Consider the following 22271-nt stretch of genomic DNA (forward strand, 5'->3'; position numbering starts at 1 on the left):
AGCTTACCCCACTGCAGACTCCATAATAGAACCTCACACAATGGTTCACTGTCATCTTTTCTTGAAAGTAGTAAAAGCCTACTCTGCCATTGCAGGTGTTTATTTGGCCATACAGAGAACAGGGTGTTTTTACAGAATAAGGAATAGAGACTTAAAAGTGTGAAATGAAATATTACAAAGCTGATGTATAAGTTGAGTATCATTAAGAACTAACACTGCTATAAAACAGAGCAGCTAACTGTTTAAATTTAATTTTGCCCTTACTCTACCTTCCATAAAGGAAGTAAGGGGAACAGCTAACACTCAGAAACTCCAGTTGTATACATAAAATAATTTAGAGGAGGAAAGAAATGAACAGCTCATTTTATTTTTAAAAATCTCTCCAGTATTTCTGAGTTTATGAAAACTACTTATTTCTCAATTTCTAACTTAAACTAGATGTATTTCTTAAGCTAGTATGTAAAAATAAATAAAATCATGAATTGTTAATTTGTCTTACACAGATTTCCAGATAACTTAATAAAAGTAGCACGTACCAAGAATTACATATGTGTTATTTCATTTAATTTTTATTAACCCACTAGCAGGGGAATAATTCACTTATTTATTAAATCAACAAATATTATTAGATCGCAATGTGCTTAAGTATTCAGCACTAAACCAGACAAATCTCATACAGCTTATCGTCTGCCACAGAAGTCACAGACTTTCTCTGTAAAGGGCCAGATAGCAAATATTTTTGGCCTTGGGAGCCATACAGTCTTCTTCTCAACTACTCAGCTCTGCCCTAGTTATGAGAGCAACCTTGGACAAATGTGTAAATCAATGAATGTGTCTATGAATAAAGCTTTACTGTCAAAAATGAGACAGGCTGAATATGGCCTGTGGGCCAGAGTTTGTGGATCCCTGGCATATTTAGTAGGATGAAATAGACATGAGATTTGCAAATATGTAATAAAAATGTTGTAAATATGTGCTATGAATGAAATTATCAAAGTATAACAAGAGGTGCTTTATTTAGATTGGGGATTGGATGAAAGGGCTCTCTGAGGAAATGCTAAAAGATGAGAACTAAAACATGAGTCAGAGTTAGGCAGGTGACAACATTCCAGATGGAACAATATTTGCAAAGCTCCTTAAAAACGGAAAGAGCTTGCTAAGGAGCCAAGGGAAAGCTTGTGGAACTTTAGTCTGGTATGTATGACTTTAGAGAGATGAGAGAAAAGATTAGATGCTAGACAGGGCCCAGATCATGCAAAGCTTTGAAGTCAGATAGTTAATACTAGGTGGTGACCAAAATTTGGAGCCCACATCTTTCAGATTAAAACAAAACAAAACAAAACATGATTTTCTCAACCATGTCATGGTACATCCTGTATAATGTAACGGCTAAGAGCATGGTTTTATATCTTTGTTTTTCCCGATTACATCATCCTGCATCCAGTATAACATAATGGTGAAAAGCATGGGTATTCAACGTACACAAACCTAGCTGTGATCCCAGTTCTGCCACCTACTAGCCCCTCCGAGCTTTATCAGTTTCCTCATCAATAGACTGAGGTATAAAGAATAGTACCCACCTCATTAAGTCATTGAGATAATTAAATTAGGGGATAAATGTAAAGCATCTAACATATAATAAGTGCCCAGTGAATGTACCTATTAGCTGTTCCTATTAAGATTCATGTTTTTTAGACCATTAGCTTTTATAAGTTAATGTGACTTCCATCAAAACAACTCCTGCTCTGTGTAACACACTAAAGAGTGGTACCTGAACCTTCATTTCAAGAGGGCCCTACCTTTGAAAGGCTATCAGCGAGCTGGAAGGAAAAGTGGAATAGAGCAGAGCAGGAGCGCACAAAAGGAGCCTTTGGAGACTCACAAGGGGTAGGAGAATCCTTTCAGGGCAGGAGTGGCTGATGGCAGAGGATGGCTCGTGGACCTGAAGGAAAATAACAGACATTTGCAGAGCAGGGCTTGTGTCAAGGATGGGAAAGAGTCTTTTTCTAAGTTTTATACTCATGTTACTCTCTTCAAATGTATGTTACTGACCAAGTTATTTTGAACTACTTATCACCATTTTTGTCACTCCCAGTTTCCAGTTTATTCTAACACTACAATTTCAGTGTCTCCATCTGCATTCTTTATTTTTACCCTAGTACCTTCAATAATCAGGCAATAGTCTTAACCCTACTTCATATGGTGCCAGTAAATATGCTCCTGAAAAAAACAGATTTTTTAAGTGAATTTTACTCTTGTCTGACTCATTTTACCAAAGCAGAATATACTTAGAAATCTGTTATATCTGCTATATCAAGAAGAAAGATATATAAAAAATTAGCTTGTTTAACCTAAACCTATTTATACTTGTATGTTCATATTTTAAATTTTCAGCTTCCTCACTTTGAAACGATAGGAGAGGTAAATCCGAATGTATTTGTGTGACTTGTTATAAAAAGACATTAAATATTTGAATAACTATAAGGGAAAAATATTTGCCAAATAACACAGTTGGCGCCTAATATAGTAAGCTAAGGGAAAAAGATTTTTAAATGTCTTAAGTTCTCTTCCACCAGGTCTGGCACACTAATAGTTTATACCAGCAAACAAAATTTCATGTAATTATCAGTGCCATTACTGGAGCACAAATTAAAGACAATTAGCAACATTCTCCTCTTAATAGAACAGGAGAATCCCCTTAGGACTAAAAAGAATTCAGAGATCATAGCTGTTAAGTTTTCTAACTTTTTCTCTTTTCTTAGGTCCCTATGTCAGTTTCTTTTTCTTTTTTTATGTTTTAATGTTTATTTATCTATTTTGAGAGACAGAAAGAACAAGTGTGAGCAGAGGAGGGTCAGAGAGGGAGAGAGAATCCCAAGCAAGCTCCATGCTGTCAGCACAGAGCCAGACTAGGGTCTCTATCCCACAAACCGTGAGATCATGACCTGAGCGGAAAATCAGGAGTCTGATACTTAACCGTCTGAGCCACCCAGGCGCACCCCCCATGTCAGTTTCTCTATATAACTTATAAATTATTTTAAATAGGCTCAGAAAAAAACCCAGGAGAAATATGTTCAGTGTAGATGCAACCTGTGAACAGTTTCTACATAAGGATGTTTTTAAACAAAATCTGATCTTTAAGTAAAGTGAATAAAAGATTTATTGATTTCATCAAATGGCTCTTTTGAAAAGAAATAAATATTGCTCCTTACTTTCTGCAAAAAAAAAAAGTTCCAAAATATGGAACTTTTGGGCAGTTCTAAGAATTTTAGCTAAAATTTCAGTGGAATTTTTACTGTAACATTCCTCAAGGTGATATCCAGAATGCCAGTAAATAAAAGGTTAATTGCAGTTCTAAACCTGAGGGTAAAAACCTACTAACCTACTCTTTAAATGTGAGGAACTTGATAATTTAGAAAGACAAATAAATGGCTTCAGGAAGATAACTTTGTAATTAATTCTGAACCATGAATTGAACAGATTATTCCAGTCATACTTTTTCTTTTGTCATCTGCACAAACAGAACTTCCAGATTTGTGCATTGCCTGTATGCATACCAAGCAAGTATATGTTATTTGAGAGGTAATTATACTTAAAATACTATCAGAGTTATCGGTGTTAGTCAATGAATATCTGGAACCTTGTTTTAAATCAAGTGAATAAAAAGTTCAAATAGGAGCGCTTGGCTGGCTCGGTCGCTTGAGCATCTCTTCAGGTCACGATCTCCCGCTTCAGATCATCTGTCTCCCTCTCTCTGCCACCCACCCACTCACTCTCTCTCTCTCTCTCTCTCTCCCAAAAGTAAATACAAACGTTTTTTAAAAATCTCAAAACAATCACATTTTGATTTAAATCTAAAATAAATCCCAACATACCTGATAATGATGATTATTAAACCTTTTTTATTCTCAGTATCATTTCTTTACAGCTAACTGCCTCCCATAAACTTGATATTAATAAATAATACTAGGGGCACCTGAGTGGCTCAGTCGGTTAAGCATCCGACTTCGGCTCAGGTTATGATCTCACGGCTTGTGGGTTCGAGCCCTGCGTCAGGCTATTTGCTGACAGCTAGCTCAGAGCCTAGAGCCTGCTTCAGATTCTGTATCTCCCTCTCTCTCTGACCCTCCCCTGCTCACACTGTCTCTCTCTTCAGAAATAAAGAAAACATTAAAAATAAATAAATAAATAAATTTAGAGTGTATCCTAGTAATATATTAGAACATAGTAGTACATTTCAGAATTGAATTATAGGTATAGCGATGCATCCTGTGGACCCCTACTTAAAGGTTCCCCATGCACAAAAGTTAAATCATTCTTTCATTAATCTTAAAATCACCAGGGGGGAAAGTTTTTGTTCAGAGAGCTGGAATTACTTGAAGAGACTGAAAAAAGGAAACCAGAAGGCAAAAAATACATACTTCTGTGAGTTTCCAAATCAAAGAGCTAGAGTGCTCAGATGTACATTGAGCAGCTATGCGATCAGGCCATTCATTTCTATTCCTAGCAATTTGAAAACAATTCACGAATAGTCTCCCCACTGTATGGTTGAAACATAGAAATAGTGCACCACACATTTACTGTACATCCCATACATGTGAGATATTTTATATTTATATCCAATAATTCTATTCCTTGACTACCAGAGAAGTATTGTTTCAACTGCCATCAAACTCATTCATTAGGTTTCCTCTGATAGGGAATCCAAGAGGTGCCAAATTTTCACAAGGAATATGATAACGATCTCCATGAACTTGAGGGCTTCAAGATGTCTTGTTGTTTTAGTTCTAGTTTGTGGATCGCATTTAATTTCCATTTAAAACTATAATTTAGAGAAATTCCTATGCTTGTGTTCATTGTATCTCCATCAGTTTATGTAGAAAGTTGGCATTGAATGCCACCTTCCACCTCCGTGAATGCATGCACACCCCATGCTGTTTTCTACAAAGTCACCTTTTGTTTTGCAAATGCACAAACCAAAGTGTGTGACATTGTATTACTAAGAAACCAACCCTAAAAATATTAACATTATAAATAGACCACAGAAACCCAGAGGTTTCTTCCAAACTGTAGATTAAAGAACATGTTGCTAATTTTCTCAAAAGCTCTCTCCTTTGCAGTCTAGACTTCTCTAACATTGTAATTTATTTGCTTAAAATAAGATCTTTCAAAAATTATTATGATGCAGGTATTTTTAAAGTTTACATCCCTACATACTCTTATTGAAGACAATATGGCAACTCTCCCTCCACATCCCCAGAATAATAGCTTTGGTTTAAAAAGAAAAATGACCTAATTACCTAATTAAATTGAAGTAAAGAAAATTGCATAATATGGAATATATATTTGCATTTCTTTTGAAATATGTTGAACCGCTAATAGGAACAAGAGATCCTCTCTAAATGTTTGGAAATTTGACTTTTAATTTTAAGTTGGAACAGTTTAGCTAAGAAATCACTAACATTTAAATAACATTTCAACAAACGCAACTGTTTGGAAACTACAACGGAGACAGCCTCCTGCCTTCTGTCTTGTGAGGATTGATTTGGAAGCCCCTGAGGGAGAAAATATTGGAGTTAGGAGGTAAAACTGAAGCCATCGTGGAAAGGAAGAAGTTACACTCTTCCTGTTATGACAGGAAACGTAGACAAATGTGCTTCCTGAGCATTTGCTCGGCAGGGAATGAAGTAGTCTTTGACCTTTACCTTAGGTACATTTTGGCTTTGTTAAACTAGTAAACATGTTTTTGCCCCCAAAATATTAACCTGGTTATTTGATTCTTCTCAGTTTCACATATATTTTACTTATATGAGGTATAGAGAAATAGAGGTGTTTATTTTATGGCCGCATCTACAGATTGAATTTAGAACATAAATCAGCCTTTTAATGAACCAAGCAGGCCTGGATAGCACATATAAAAAATTAAAAACACACTATGTGATAGTCATCTCTTTAAAATCCAGAACATTCTTAGGCTTAAAAATGGACTACCGCAAAATCTTTTAAATCATGATACGTTTAATAATTGTAGATCATCTTTTTTTCTTTTCCTCCTGGAGACAGAAATATCAGAAATCAGCTCTCACAAGTTTTAAAACCCAGACTCTGTGAATCTGTGACCAAACACTCAAGTTTATTCATATACATTCAATTATTTAACTAATCTAACCCATTGTTTATTATTTTTCCTCAAAACAGTGCACAGTCCACAAAATTTATAGTTTTATTTTGGGGCTTGGGGGTTGACTTAGGGTGAGGGGTTGGTAGAGTTCTAAATTCCACACTCTCAGCCCCCTATTTTCATCCTTTTATTTTGTTCAGAATTTTAGGAATTACTCCTTGAAAACGCTTTGGAAATCCTGCTAACTGCAGTGAAGCATGGCTCAATTTGCTTGAGGCTAATGAGGACAATAGTCCTCTTTGCAGCAGAACACACTGCTGTCTCATCCTTGCAAGTTATGCTGGAGGGTTACAAGCACATGGTAGCAGTCTGCTTAAAAGAGTCCCTCACTGTTCTTTAAAGAGCCTTTCATTTACGATGGCAGGCCCAGTCATTGTATAAAGGAGCGCTTGTCTAGAACACAAGTCTGCAGTGGCATTACTTCCTCCCACCGAGAGTAATCATCAAGCCTAAAGCTCGCAAGCCTTTCTAATGACAGACTGAATTAAACAAAATAAAATTGAAGAGGAATAGTTTAGAACAGTTGTACCATTACTTACTGTCAGAACAAGCCAGGGGAAGAAAAAGAGCATTTAAGAGGGCATTTCCCTTTTTTTCAATTAGAGATTGTCGTTGCAGACTCTTGACTCCATCCCTAACCCATTAAACACATAGGAAGACTTCGTGGCTCTGGATTAGAGAGTGCATTGTATCTGTGAACTGTCCATCTTGTCCTTCATTAACCACTCCATTTCCTTAACCAGAAGGAAACTGAGAAATTATGCTGGGAGTGAGGAAGAACGGATCTAAATCTAAAATATTTTCATAGGATGAGGATAATATTTATCATGACTAGTAGGAGAACAGCAACGACAAAAAGGTAAAACCTCAAAACTTTGAAAGTAGAGTTAGTTGGGTATATTAATCCCAAATACATGGTAAAACAAAGAAACTAGTATCACTTTATGAATTAAAGAACTGAATAAAAAGTTCTCCACTCATTGAGCAGTTCATTTAAGATTCAGCTGACATTATTCTGAGTGGTGGAAAGAAGTATTAGGGACCCATCGATAAAATTATTGTTGCTTTCCTTAGTAATATACTGGAGGTTCTAGAGTTTAGGACTCAGTTATTCTCAGAGATGTGAGCAGCTGTTGTTTCCAAAGGTGTTTAATTTCAATTTTTCGGAACTCCTGTAAGATACGAGGACTCTCAGTTAATATGGCAGGAAAGTTCTCCTAAGGTGACTTTAGTTGAACAGGGCCCGGATTGGAAAGGTGACGGAGCAGGCTCACATGTGGCATGGAGACTCATTATTTAATGCCCCTTCCATTACACAGTAGTCAAACTAATACCCCTACCCTGTAAGAAATGATACAAGACTTGTCCTCTGTTTTTAGAACTTGATATTTACATTGCCTGTGTGTAAATCAGAGTCCTACCTTTTTTATTCTGGGCTGTAAACAGACCTGTATTTGCTACCAACCAAAATGTTTCTCATTTTGTGAAATTTAAATAAACATCCATAAATATAGAACTAGTGTGTGCCCACTGGCGCATGCATGTGGTTCTCACTGGGCTTAGTGGGAAAGGCTGGAGGTCTGGAGGGCAGAATTGGCCATAGCGCGCACACAAAAGGAGCTTTGGTTTATTGAGAGAACGTTGAAGCCAACTTCTTCTCAATTTTTTTATTATTCTTTTTTACTTTAACCTAGAAAGCTATCCTTACATGAATTAATAGGTTATGTACTATTCTGCTTGTACTCATCAGAATTGCTGACAATTCTTAATGTGCCTGTACACTGCTCAGTGAACAGTTGATGGGATTCATACTGTGCCGAACGTCAGCCCCTGAAATGCATAGCGAGCTAGAAGGGGGAAAAACAACTAGAGGAAAGAAGGATGAACTTTGTGTGGAAAGGGTTCTATTTCTAGCTCATCCAGGGACTAGTTTTGTTACACTTTACGTCTTCGTTTACAAAAGTACCATATGAGAAATGGGGACGATGAGCTATGCCATATGATAACTTCGAAGAGATACTGTCAAATGGTAGTGAGATAACTTATTATAATCTTTGAACTTGGAAAAAAAGTCACCAAATGAAGTCAACTGTTATCAAAAAACAATGATAAGAAATATGATAATTTCACCAACAAACCCATACACAAAATTTGACCCACTCCCATTTTTCTCCTATTTAGTTTTACCAATAGGATATTTTCCCCATAGGTTAATATGATAAAAAAGAAAAAGAACTATGTGAAATTTTCTTCTCGGTGGCAAATTTCCTATTAACATAGTTTGAGCATGCACTGAAATTTATTTTTAGCCATTCATTTTGGATTGAAAAAAACATGTAATTCCTCCATTCATCTATCTTTCCCATTCATTCAACAAATATTTAGCAAAGTATTGTTCTGGGGTTTCAGGTCACAAGATTGGAAAAGAGATGTTCTGAGCTTCCAAGGAAAGTTCAAGATCTAGTTGAGAAAGAAACTCTAGCCTAGACATAATAATGCTGACACAAGTTGGCAGGTTCTAGAACAGCAATCTTTTACAGGATGTAACAAGAAATAACTGAGCCTGATGCATCAGAGAAAAAAATACTACCTGCCTTATATAATGTTTCACAGAACAAGTCACTCACACTTTTATTATGGCCCTTGGTGAACTCTCATGACTCTGTAAGATGTCTGTTATAACCTCCACTTTACAGTTGAAGAAACCAGGGTTCAGATAAGTTAAACCGCTTACCCAAGAGCACACAGCTCATAAATGGCAGAGATCAGACTTGATTTTCAATTCCCATGTTTTTGCTTCTATACCACACTGCCCCAGTAATGACGCATATATTTTGCTTCTTTAAAAATATCTTAATAATGTGAATTTTCAGTTTTATAAATCTGGACAGTTATTTTTCTGTGCATTTTCAACATTGTCCGTAATACAATATTGTAAATCAAATTCCTTACAGTCTTTGTATCTCAACTAACTATAAAAAGAAAGTGACCCTGTTTTATTTCTTGGAATATGGAAATTAGAGATGATTATGATAATATATTGATGAGATTAAGAAACCAAAACATAAGGCATTTTATAGAATGAAATTGCAGAAATAGATTCTTGTTTTGAACCATATTACCATTCACTCAAATCTTCCCCTTGACCTAGAAGTGTGTGCTACCTTGGCATAGAATCTGAACATCTAAAATCTGAAATAAATATTTTAAAGGTCTCTAGTCCAGCTTCCTGCTTAATTCAGGAATACCTTCTACACCTTCCTTGATATGCAGCTCTACTCAAACATCCTCAGGAAGGAACTGCTTCCGACTTTGTGAGACTAGGTCTGCTCTTTGACAGTTCTCCGCACTAGATGTTCTCCTATTTTGAACCTCTTTTAAGAGTTTTTCAGCAATACTTTCTAATATGTAGAGTAAAACAGAAAAACTCATCTGCCTCTTTACATGGCCAGAGGTTTTCAGATCTTGGAAACTGTTCAACGTATCACTTTAACTGTATTTCTCTGGATTAAACATTCCAGATTCCCTCAATGATTTCTAATGCAAAATTATCTTTAGCTCTTACATCAACCTATTTGCCATCCTACAGACACTCTGATTTTGTCAGTGTCATCGTAAAATGTAATTCTCAGAACTGAATACAGTGCCAAAGATTAATTAGTACTGACTAACAAAAAGATCATTAGAATAATTAATTCCCACTCTGGAACACTACAACTTTAGATCCTTTTTCCCCAAATCAGCCACCACATTAATTTTCCTCCAACGTGAGCTTATAGAGTTGGTTTTTTTTTTTAATATGAACAAAGACTCTAAAAGTACCTGTTTCATTGTATTGTTTGTGACCACTTTTCTAGTCTGTAGAGGGAGCCATGGACAGACATTTTACCAGATTTATTTTAATATGCAGATCTGATAAGCATGTCTTCTATATCTTGATCTAAACCAATGATAAAAATTACCACCAGCCAGTCTCGGTTCTATAATAACCCTGAGGAGGACTTCATTGAACACTTTGCCAAATACGTGTTTTTTGAAAATCTTAATTCATTAGAAAGTTCAATAAATTTTTGCTCAAAGAATGCATTTTGCAGATCCTCTTCCTTTATCTCTGTATCTTGTGACTATAAAATTAAATTTTTATCTCCATACTTTTCCATCTTTCATGATGAGTCATCTAGGCAAGGAATAAAGACCATTTTTCTTTGAACTTTTGGATATTTTTTTTTTCGTGAAATCTAGAGCGTATGTACACATGTATTTCTCTCCAGACACTCTGTAGCTTCTCTGTTATAGATTCCAAAATGGTGTAATTCTTTGTCTCAAGATTCCTATCACCGGTGAACTTTTTAGTAAAACAAGTACATAAACCCTAAATCTCTTATTTTTGAGAAGTTAAATTGTCAAAAATCCAAGTTAAAAAAAGGTATCTACTTTTAGCAGAAAATTATATTGAGATGTTTAGACTTTATTTTTCTCTTGGGAGCAAACTTTTATTGAAATATTATATAACTCAAGCTTTATAAAAAACCAACATAATTGAAAATTGGTTTCTCCCCCTAAAACCTTAAGTGTTGAAACCTTGAAACAGTTAATTTGAAAGGGAGCAAACAAAATAATAAAACCTCTGTAGCATATCCTGTTGAAATACTTTCTAAAAATCTAAATGAGTTTAATCTTTGCAAAAGATAATTTAGCTCAAAAGCTGTAAAATAAAAATTATTTCTACAAAAAAGGGAGAGGATTTTTTACTTCATGCCACCATTTCTTTAGAACCTCATCTTTTTTCATCAAATTTGGTCACACACCAAACATTCAGACTTTAAAATAGACTATTTATTTCCATTCCATAATCCACCAGCTCAGCGAATGTTCTTTGAGTGTCCACTGGTTAGTTTGTATGAAGCCCAAGACGGGGTCTTTGGGGAACTCAAAAGCCGACAGGAGAGGCAGACTCTTAAATAACGAACTCTATAATATTAGAATAGTCTCATAGTAAAGGTTTATAAAAAGTTCTAGAGGACCATAATAAAGGAGGAATGAGTTCTATCTGAATGTGACAATGAAAGCTTCGTAGAAGAAATTGGCGTTTACACTGATTGAAGCCTTGCAGCTTGATGGGAGTGTGCCAGCATCCAGATGGAAATGGGGAGGGGCATAATGCCACAGTCATCTTTCACTGAGAACAAGATAAGAAATAACCAATATGGTAGGCTTCATTTCATATTCATCTTGATTGGGTTAACATTTACTGTAATTTTTCTTGTTCGGTCTAGAGAAAAGGGTGGTCAGAAAACAAAAACTGAATTTACCCAACTCTAGATGAAAATTTCAAATCATTATGTGTGACTGAAAATATAATGCTATTAACTAAGTGATGCATTTTGTTTCAAGTAAAGAAAATTGCTTTTAAGCATTAATGAAGTAAATGACTATTTTTCTCCCACCATGAGGAAGAGATACGAACTCTTCAGGGAGATATATACGTAATAGAAGCCCCAGCACTTAGCACAAATATCTGACATGGAGAATGGTCAATAAATATTGCTTAGCTTCTGGCATATAGAAAATGCTCATCCAAAATTGCTTGAACTATTTTTGTTTCTGTGAATAGATTTACCAAATTTCTTTACAACTGAGTTGTATGGAACTGTAGGTTTAATGAATGTGACTTTCTCAATTTCAAATTCTAATTTCACTTCCTGATTCATACCTAGTAAGTTCTAAAGTAATTATAAATATAAAATGTGTAATGCTTGCCCATATGCTAGGATTTAAAACTCGAAGTTACTATAGAACTTAATACTGAAACCTCTTACTGCAACATCATCATTATGTTTGGGGCTATTGCAAGAAGTAAAGAAGAAAACACAAAATAGTAATTGTTTACAGACTAATTTTGCTTTCCATGCATATATTACATATTAAGTCTCTTTAATTCTGAAAACTAAATGCCAAGTTACAGTGTCCACCAAACAATACTGGCTTTATTCTCTTGTCAGTGCACCTTGATTGATGTAAAACACTGGAAAAGAACATCTCTTTGCCTAACCACTATAAAAACAGTTTTCCATCTCACCTAAGGTTAAAAATATGTTATTTAAATAGAAATGGACTTGTCCCCGTTACAAATTATTGTCGCGTTATGAAAATGTAATCGTTACAATACATTATTATATTTAAGTATAAAAGCTCTGAATTGCAATCTTTGTCATTGAGTGGCATATTTAAACGAAGAGTAATATCCCAGGTCTCTTTAGAAAGCTTAGTACTTAAAAAACAGTTTTATCTAACTATGCACAATGAGAAAAAGCATTATAAAATACATTTTGAGTATGCTATGAAGAACATGAACATAATACAGAATTAAATTTAGAGCAATTAAGAGTAGATTTTGAAGATATTCTCTTAAATGCTTTAATACAGTCAGCACCATTTCAGTTTGCAGTTTTAATGAATAGAAGCTATATGCACTGACTTTTTTGACAGGTATTATTAAATAAGCATGCATTATCCAGTAGCTTATTTGGTGACACAAAAGTTGAGGAGTATCTAAAAGTAAACCCAAATAGTAGCTTTAATGATATTTCTGTGCTGAAACATACTTTGATGGTGAGTGTTGTAACGTGCTAAATTCTGAGGTTTGAGTACAACAGAAACCATACTGTATTGAGACATTCCACCTACAGTTTGTGGTTATGAAAGTCTGATTAAAAGTGGTTTAGATATATGAAAGTATTTTGGGCCAGTGCCTTCTGCATTGAACCTACTCCGTACACTGTTTCACTAAATAAAATACCAATGTGCAAGTACATTTGCATAACTGAATTTCATCTAAAATAAATGTTACAAGACATTTTGTATTAGGTCTATGTAATTAATTATTATGATTCTTTATCCATTCCAAAGAGAGCCAGTCTTTTTTTTTGAGAGAGAGAGAGAAAGGGTCAGAGAGGGAGGGAGAGAGAGAATCCCAAGCAGGCCCCACACTGTCAGTGCAGAGCCCATTGCAGACCTTGAACTCACAAACCATGAGATCATGACCTGAGCCAAAATCAAAAGTCCAACAATGCTTAATGGACTGAGCCGCCCAGGTGCCCCTCAAAAAAATAGTCGTTATTTACCTCATTATTAAAATAAATCATGACTCATCTGGAATGTACTAGAATAAAAGTTTCTAGAGTTTCATGATAATTAGATATGAAAATAAAAGGCTACCTATATTTTATTAGAAGCACTTTAGAAAGACAGTCAATAAACATAAAACAAAAGGTGAGACATTAGCAATTATTACAAAGAAAAATTCTCCCAAATTGAAATGTAAGTAACATACCAGAATAGATACTGACTGGCTTATGTGTACTGATAAACACCATATTTTCCAAAGAATGATCAGTGGGGATTCCATAGTTCAGCTTTATCTTTGTATTAGGAATAATAAGATCCTCAAATAGCCTTATTCAGTAGACTCTTCAGGTCACCAACATAGATATATTTTGTAAGTCTTCTTCTTCTGTAAATCAACCAGGTGAGGAATTAGAACTAGGTTTTTTGAACTTAGTATTAAGCACTATGCTTAATACTGTACATATGTTTATTTTATACAGTCCTCACAGCAACTGTTAAGAGTAGGCGTTCTCTCTGTTTTACAGATGAAAAATCAAACCCAGAGAAAAATCCAACTGAAAGAAATTAAGAGAATTTCTCATGACTAGAAAATAGCAGACGCTGCATTCAAATCTGGGGCCCTCTGAATCCAAACCCCATGTTCTCCCCTTTCTACCATGCTGCCTTTAATGCAAATGCAATGAAATAATATAATCATTATTAAGTATAGATTTATCTTTTTAAAATTCTGCTTATGAGTTGCTAAAAATATTTTATGGGAAAAGCTATCACATAATTTTAGACAGCATCCATCAATTTGCTATTTCTAAAATCTTCACATAATACTTTTCCCTGTTATGTTGTTATACTATAGATTTTTACCATGTGCCCATATGTGCCTGCTGTTCTAAGCACTGAGCATACAGCAGCAAAATACAAATGGCACATGGCCTTGTGGAACAAGCACTGTAGAGAAGGAGACAGACGTCAAACAAATGATCACACACAAAAGTATACAAATTATAAAATGCGGTAAATGCTATTAAGAAAACATAAAGGGTGATAGGTAAAACACTTATTGCTAACAAAGTTAGAGGATTGAGGAGACCAGGAGGTCAGGTTTTCTGTCTGTTCACCCACAGTTCCTGTCAACACATTTATTTAGGTGTGTGGGATGGAGTTGGATTCAAAGTTCACTCTGAGGTCTCTAGTTTGGGTGACTGAGCTTATTGTGAGATGGCCAATCCAGAAAGGGGAGCAGACTTGAGGATGAAGATAATGAGTTTAAGCTTTGGAGGTTTGAGAGATTACTGTGACATTCAGATAGACGTAAGACTGGAGGAGATCCATTGGGTGTCTGGAAATGAAAAAAAAAAAAAGATGAGGATCAAGAATCTAAGTTTGAGAATTACACACAAATAGGTATTAGATAAAACTCAGCTGGCCTCTGCAAGATGGGTTGGATTAGAAAGCTAGAAAAAAACTTAAATGGTCCCTTTAAAAATCAGCTAAATTAGGTATTTCTGGGCGACTCAGTCAGTTAAGTGTTCAAATCTCCATCTCAGCTCAGGCTTTGATCTCAGGGCCATGAGTCCCAGCTCCATGTTGGGCACCACAGTAGGCATGGAGCATACATACATACACACATACATACATACATACACACATACATACACACATACATATATACATACATACACACACACACATACATACTAGAAAAATAAATAAAAATCAGCTAAATTAAGTTAGCGTTTCCTGGAGCATATACCTCAAAAACCTACCTTTGAAAAATAATAATAAGTGCTCCTGTAAATAAATAAATAAGCAAAGAAAGAAACAAACATTGTGTTAGCAGTAGGTTTGGGCAGCAGGTTAAATAGTTTAAAAGATATTTTCAGCCTTTAATATATCAATGTGCTTCATTTCTCAAGTGTATTGGGCCTCTGAACTCTTTGTATTATGGAGTATTTTATAGAAACTGTATTCCACAGAAGACTTGCTGAGAAATGCTGGACCATATAAAGGCTTACAATTAAGAATGTCCATGGTTTTTGGTGGGCAGACTGGAGTGTAATCAAGAGAGGCATGAAATTCGGAATACTGAAATTTTTATTTGCATTTGGTAGCCCTGCCACGTAGGAGATATTTGAAGTCAGAGAAAGGGAGCTGTTGCAGACAGCACATCAGGAGAAAGGCATTGAAGAGTGAGGTTTTGTAGACTGGGGATGAATTGAAGAAGGAATGATTTCAGACAAGGAGATCATCTAGGACAGGAAACTGATAAGGACAGGAATGATAGAGCCTCCTGGGAAATAGACAAGAAAGTGTGAACCTGAGAAACATTTCAAGGGAAGGAATTATGGGACTTGGTAATAGCTTAGATTAAAAGAAGAAAAAGGCAAAGATAATATAGTTTCTGGCCTGAGAGAGGAAGAAAGATACACAAAAGATTGAAAACAGAACCCTAACAGTATTATGGCTAACGTACTTCCCAACTTTCTGCTGTAGTTCTAGAAAACAATACAATAATGTCTGAAAGCACAGCCCTATCCTTTCGAGTGTTTTCAATTAAATGGCAAGAAACTGAACAATTTTAAGAATTTATGCACACACACACACAAAGAATTTCTGAACACACATCTAAAATGCTATGTTCAGTCTTTAAGTGGTCAAAAATAAGCTCCAAACTTATAATTGGGAATGATGTTAACCATGCTGAAATTAATTTTCTTAAATCTTAAATTGCTCCAAAAAACATGAGTAGTTCTCTGGTCACTTTCATTAAAATGCCCTACATTAAATCTGGCATTTACAGTTCACATTCAGCAACAAGCTAGAAATCACACTTTTCAAATTCTAAGCAGAAATTAGTTTTAGATTTATTTGCTTTCTTTCCAAATGTGTTAGTGCCCAAGGGCTCTGACAATGACACACTTTGTTTCACAAAGGAAAAGAAGTACTGTTAAAAAAAAAAAAAAAAACTTGCCTGCTTTCTATTTTCCAGGTGACATTTACAAAGAGGAAATTTGGGTTGATGAAGAAGGCGTACGAGCTGAGCGTGCTCTGTGACTGTGAGATCGCGCTGATCATCTTCAACAGCACCAACAAGCTGTTCCAGTATGCCAGCACCGACATGGACAAGGTGCTGCTCAAGTACACGGAGTACAACGAGCCGCACGAGAGCCGGACAAACTCAGACATCGTGGAGGTGAGAGCGCATGCATAGTTGGTGAACCCCCAACAATGGCGGAGCCGTGTGGTGCTTAAACCTCTCACCCTTGGGCACACGCGCACACCCCTTCCTTTTCCTAAAACGTTTGCATCTCCACAGATGTCTGCACGGTTATCATCCCAACGTTAATCCACCCTTTCTATCCACACAAAACGGAAGTTAGAATGGTATGGTGATAGAGACAGTGTAAATATGGTCCCTACTAGAAACCAGGCACCAGTGTCAGTAAATTGACCTCATCCTCCATTGAGTCATCATTGCCCATGGCCGTGTCAGGACACCAGACTTGGGAACTGTGGCCAACAGAGGGATTTAGATTACTTTTGATAACTTCTTTTAGGTATAGACTAGATTCACAACATAGTCAAAAGAAAAAAATGAACTCACCCCAGCCTTACACTTCAGCTTTTAACTTTGTCTCTTCTTTCCAATTCATTCTTCCTAATGCATTCTTACTGAAAGGATAAAGACAGTTAGTCTGCTAGAAATGTTTTCCCCCAGTTATATGATTTAGTGTTCACTGTTCATACACAAGGAATCAGAAACCTGATGAAATGAATTCCTAAATGTTAGCTTGGTGTTTTATCAAAGTCAGATTTAAAACGTTTTATTGTGCCAGAGTAAATAACCATCACACTAAAACTCAAAAATGTTTTTGATCATTAGCGTAAGTAGCATTACCATATAGTTTTAAACACTTCCTGCATGATTCCTATTTAAGTCGCCTTATAATACCCTTCATAAGCACTGAATACTATACCAAAAAAAGACGGATGTATAATGAGGACTGTCCCCATCTATTTTCCTCACCTGTCTCCCCATGGTTTCCTAGACTGTGATTGTGATTGCTTGTCCATAATTAAGAGAAAATTAATAAATGTTTCAAAAGTATGTATTCAGAGTCAGTTTGCCAGAGTACAAGTTATTCTTGCCATTACTTGGACTGTTCTATATTATGAAAAAGCCTAGCACTAATTAACCAAATTAATCAACCTCTTCACTTTCATCTTCTCTTTACCTGTTATAATAGCCCGAGACTGATTCTTGTTTCTTTGCCTTTATTTGGAAGCTCTTTAAAAGTATTGAGCTGATTGATTTTTTAAATGTTTTGCCTAATAATGTCAAGCAAATAATTTCAGAGAAGCAAAAGTGAATAAGTAGACTTCATGTGGTATATGTTTAAAATACTTGCAGATTTGCCTTACTGAATGTCACTTTAGTTTCTCATTAACATAATATTAATTGTGTGCTTGCCTTGATTTTAAAATTTAAGGTCATTTATAAAACTTACCTACTCTTATTTGAGATAGTATTTTATCCATGTAAACATGTAACTATGAAAATACATAAACATTAATATGAACAGGGAACTAGTTAATTGTCAAATCTCATAGGTGCTTTTGTGTGTGTGTTTGTGCATGTGTATTCACACACATTTAACATAAGTCCCAAACACAAAACAACTCTATACTCAAGACTCCTTATCTCATTACCAAAACCATTATAACAGATATTTCAGGATAACACAGAGTTGAGTTGGAATTTCTCTTTAGATCTAAATTGCTCCAGTCCTTAACATGCTGTGAAATGCAATAGAAACATAGTAAAATAGTTGAAAAGTTTGTTGACTTTTAACATTTGCTTTCTTAAAGGAGTTTAAAAATCTAGAAAATTCATCTTCTGAGAGCATTAGTCAGGATGATTTAATGGTGACTGAGAACTTCACACTCTTAAGACTTCCATATTCTTGGATAGATGGGTATCGGAGCCAGACTTCTTTTTTTTAATGTTTATTTATTTTTTAGAAAGGTAGACACAGCATGAGTAGGGAGGGAGCAGAGAGAGAGGAGACTCAGAGTCTGAAGCATGCTCTAGGCTCTGAGCTGTCAGCACAAACACTGTCATGGAGCTTGAACTCATGAAACACAAGATCACGACCTGAACAGAAATCAGATGCCTAACTGAGCCATCCAGGTGCCCCATGACCCAGACATCTTTAAAGATGACGAGAAGAATAGTGGGTTGGAAATCAGAGGGCTGGCATTTGAATCCTTGACTTGCACAATCTTGCTATGTGACAAGTTAGCTACTTCTCTAAAATTTTCTCATCCTTTGCAGCATAGTTCTTTCAAAAGCCATTCTTTTAGGGGCACCTGGTTGGCCCAGTCTGTTAAGCGTCCGACTCTTGATTTTGACTCAGGTCATGATCTCACGGTTCTTGAGTTCAAGCCCCACATCGGGCTCCATGCTGACAGTACAGAGCCTGCTTGGGATTCTCTCTCTCCTTCTCCTTCTCCCCTCCCACCCAAAATAAATAAACTTAAAAAAAGAAATACTTTTAAAAGACAGTGAAGCAGTAGCTCCATTATCTTGCATTTAATATCAATAAATTAAAGCCCTGAATCACTCAAAAAAGACCATTCTGGGGCTCCTAGTCCAAAACTAGGGATGGCTTGATTCTTTGAATGAAGAGAATATGTTATAAGTCAGTCCTGCTCAACAACCTGAATCACACATTCTTCACCTATTTGGCTTTTCCTGGTTAGTAATAACAGATAATGGAAGAAGAAGTAAGCTTGATAAAATTTACATTACCCTCAGATAGAGTATTTTTGAAAGTACAGCTCATTGAAATCACTATGCTTGAAATACTCAGTGGAGGAGAGAGAATCTGGATGAAGAGCTGCATTTATAACCAGTGTCACAAGTAATTCTTGTACCCACCAAGTTTGAAAACCTCTGCAGCACTAAGACATAAATTATGTTGGAAGTTCAGAACCTGGGACACATCAGGGACGTGAGGAATCCATTCTTAGAATGAATCTAACACAAAGTTGAGAGTTAAGGTAGTTTACTACTCCTGGGTAAAATTTTAAATCCTATTTATTTTAATTTAATGGAATACATTTAACTGAGTAAGTTTAATGAGGAGCATAATATGTTTCATGAAGGGTCATTAGTTTTATATTTCCCATTTGGTCTATTACCCCTCTCCCTTAACCCTCCAAAACCAGTTTACTCACAAGAAAAAAAGATTGGCACCAAGACGGAAATAATATGATTCCCAGCATTTAGACCAAAATACAAATTTTGACCCATACCAGAATAGTGTTACAGGGTCATAGGAAATTGTGCAGTGCGTGGGTGCTGGAAAAGATTCCTTCTTTTAGCAAAAAAGCTCTCCATAATTAGCATGTCTTTGCTTGGTAATTAGCCCTACAGTTACAATGGCACAAAGACTTACAAAGACTTAATAGACAGACTGAGATAGGTTTTCTTATTGTTATAATATAATGCAGCTTGAATATCTGTTTAGATACAATATATAAATATGCCAGATTTAGTAAATGTGTTAAATTTGTAATCCATTGGTTTAAAACAACAAAAACAGTTATTGTATTAAAAGTGCTTCCTTTGAAGAAAGTGCATTTTATTTAACTATTGACAAGTATACTGGATATTTACTCAAAATACTAGCTTATGAGGTCATTAAAATTCAGTAGGGATTCTGATAATATTAAGGAACTGTCCCCTTCATCTCTTCCAACTGTCTTAGCTCGATTCCTGGTTGTCTTAGCTGCCTTCCTACCCTCCCAGGTGACGTTGGGCTCTATTCCTGGAAGAAGATGTGGTGTTGAGTACTTCAAGATGACCTGAAGAATGCAAGTTCCACAGGGACATGCTTACAGGCCATCCTTCTGTTAGCAGTGATTTAACATGTTTCAGTTTACAGTGTGCACTGTACAAGGGATTCTGAAACAGCAGAAGACAGACATTCTTGTTAAGAATGTAGAACATACAGAAAAATCAGTGTGGGAACAATTGGAGGGCAAAGGAGCAATAACCTCATTAATGTAATACAAGCTACTGAAAGGAAGATCTAAGCTAAACAGTTTAACAAAACTCATTCAAACAGGTCATTGATCACCAGACCATTGCAGGTGGCCTTTGGAGTGACAGAAGTCCCAGACAGGTTACCTCCGTATCCAGTACATGTTTTCTAACCACAAAACCCATATGAGAGTGTCACTTAGCATCTGGCCAGGAGGGAATGTGTCACCCTTCAGTGATTCAGTGATTCTTCTGAGCTGCTCATCCAGTCTGGGACAATAGTCAGGTGACTAACTGTGGAAGGGGAATGGAACATGGTGCCCTATGCTGCTCCCTAGGAAATCCAAAAGATGGACTTAACTCCTGTAGAAGAAACATATGATTCACAACTGACTCAGAGGAGCATTATTGCCTTTTTTTTTTTTTTAGATACACAAAGGGAGCAAGATTGTGTGTGTGTGTAAGAGAGAAAGAAACAGTAGATTTAGAGATAATATTTACATAAAATTTTATTTTTGTTATCTGAATCTTGTTTGGATTTAAAGACTTCTAAGAACAGTTGTTCCACCAAAATATTTCCTTGGGCAGTAATAATTAAGGGCTGAATTAGGACTGGAAAGATGTTTAACACAGCTTACAAACTTTATTGTTTCACAATGCTCCTGGAGGTTATCAATAAACTAACTACCTTTACATAGTATGGTAAAAATTCATGAGTGCAATTTTTGTTGCAAAACAAATGCAGCAAAATAGTGGAATTGGACTTTTTTTTTTTTACAAACTATATGATCAAATTCGGGAATAGGTATAAAATATGAAAATTTTTTTTTTACTTGAGCTTACATGATTAATTAAATAGGTTCCAATTTTACACTTACAAAATATAGATATATACGGGTCACCTGGGTGGCTTAACCGGTTAAGCGTCCGACTTTCGCTTAGGTCATGATCTCACGGTTCGTGGGTTTGAGCCCCGCGTCGGGCTCTGTGCTGGCTGCCAGCTCAGAGCCTGGAGCCTATTTCAGTCTGTGACTCCCTCTCTCTCTGACCCTCCCCTGCTTACGCTGTCTCTCTCTCTCTCTCCTAGAAATAAATAAAAAAAAATTTAAAAAAAATATATAGATATATAAAGTTATTTTTACACATACTTTATAGATGTCTATTATACAGGGGTACTTTTTCTTTTTTATTATTTTTATTTTTTGCAGTGAGATAGCATGTGGCTCTTTCCATAGGCTTCTGTTTGTTTGCTTCAAATTATTTAAATTCCAGTTAGTTTAAAAAAATAGTAAATAAATGTAATGAATTAATTACAATTCCAGTTAGTATACTATAGTATAATATTAGTTTCAGCAATGGAGTTTAGTGCGTATAACACCCAGTGCTCATGACAATAAGAATACTCCTTAATATCCATCATAGGTACTTAAGAGTAGAAGCACATTCGGGGCACCTGGGTGGCTCAGTTGGTTGAGTTTCTGACTTCAGCTCAGGTCATGATCTCACAGTTCGTGGGTTCGAGCCCCTCATCGGGCTCTGTGCTGACAGCTAGCTTGGAGCCTGGAGCCTGCTTCAGATTCTGTATCTCTCTCTCTCTGCCCCTCCCCTGCTCACTCTGTCTCGCTCTCTCAGAAATAAATTTAAAAAAAAAAAGTAAAAGCACATTCTTTTTGTTTGGTCGCTTGTTGTATTTTTTTTTTCATGCATTCACTGAACAAAGATTGGTTGAATTCTTACCATGTCATATGTGCCGTGGAATGCCTAGAGATACGTACATAAACAAGGTCCTCACGGACTCTTGGTCTTCAAGATTGCTCACAAGGCCATGCATGATCTGGCCCCTGTGTATGTGTGCCTCCCCAGCCAGCCCCCTTTGCTGTTTCCCTCCCCTCACTACTGCCATCCTGTATTCGAGCC

At 36.0% G+C, this 22271-nt stretch overlaps 1 protein-coding gene across 8 annotated transcripts in view; it reads left to right on the forward strand.

Annotated features, from left to right (window-relative positions):
• The window catches only part of MEF2C (myocyte enhancer factor 2C), a 152567-nt gene that overhangs the window by 57227 nt on the left and 73069 nt on the right, over positions 1-22271 (forward strand). For all 8 annotated transcript variants that reach the window (XM_039219377.1, XM_039219371.1, XM_039219370.1 and 5 more), the window contains exon 3: positions 16296-16499. In XM_039219377.1, coding sequence (XP_039075308.1) covers positions 16296-16499 — 204 coding nt within the window. The remainder of the gene's footprint in view (positions 1-16295; positions 16500-22271) is intronic.

This window comes from Hyaena hyaena, unplaced genomic scaffold (assembly GCF_003009895.1).
Source record: "Hyaena hyaena isolate Hyena2069 unplaced genomic scaffold, ASM300989v1 scaffold_815, whole genome shotgun sequence".
Lineage (NCBI taxonomy): Eukaryota > Metazoa > Chordata > Mammalia > Carnivora > Hyaenidae > Hyaena > Hyaena hyaena.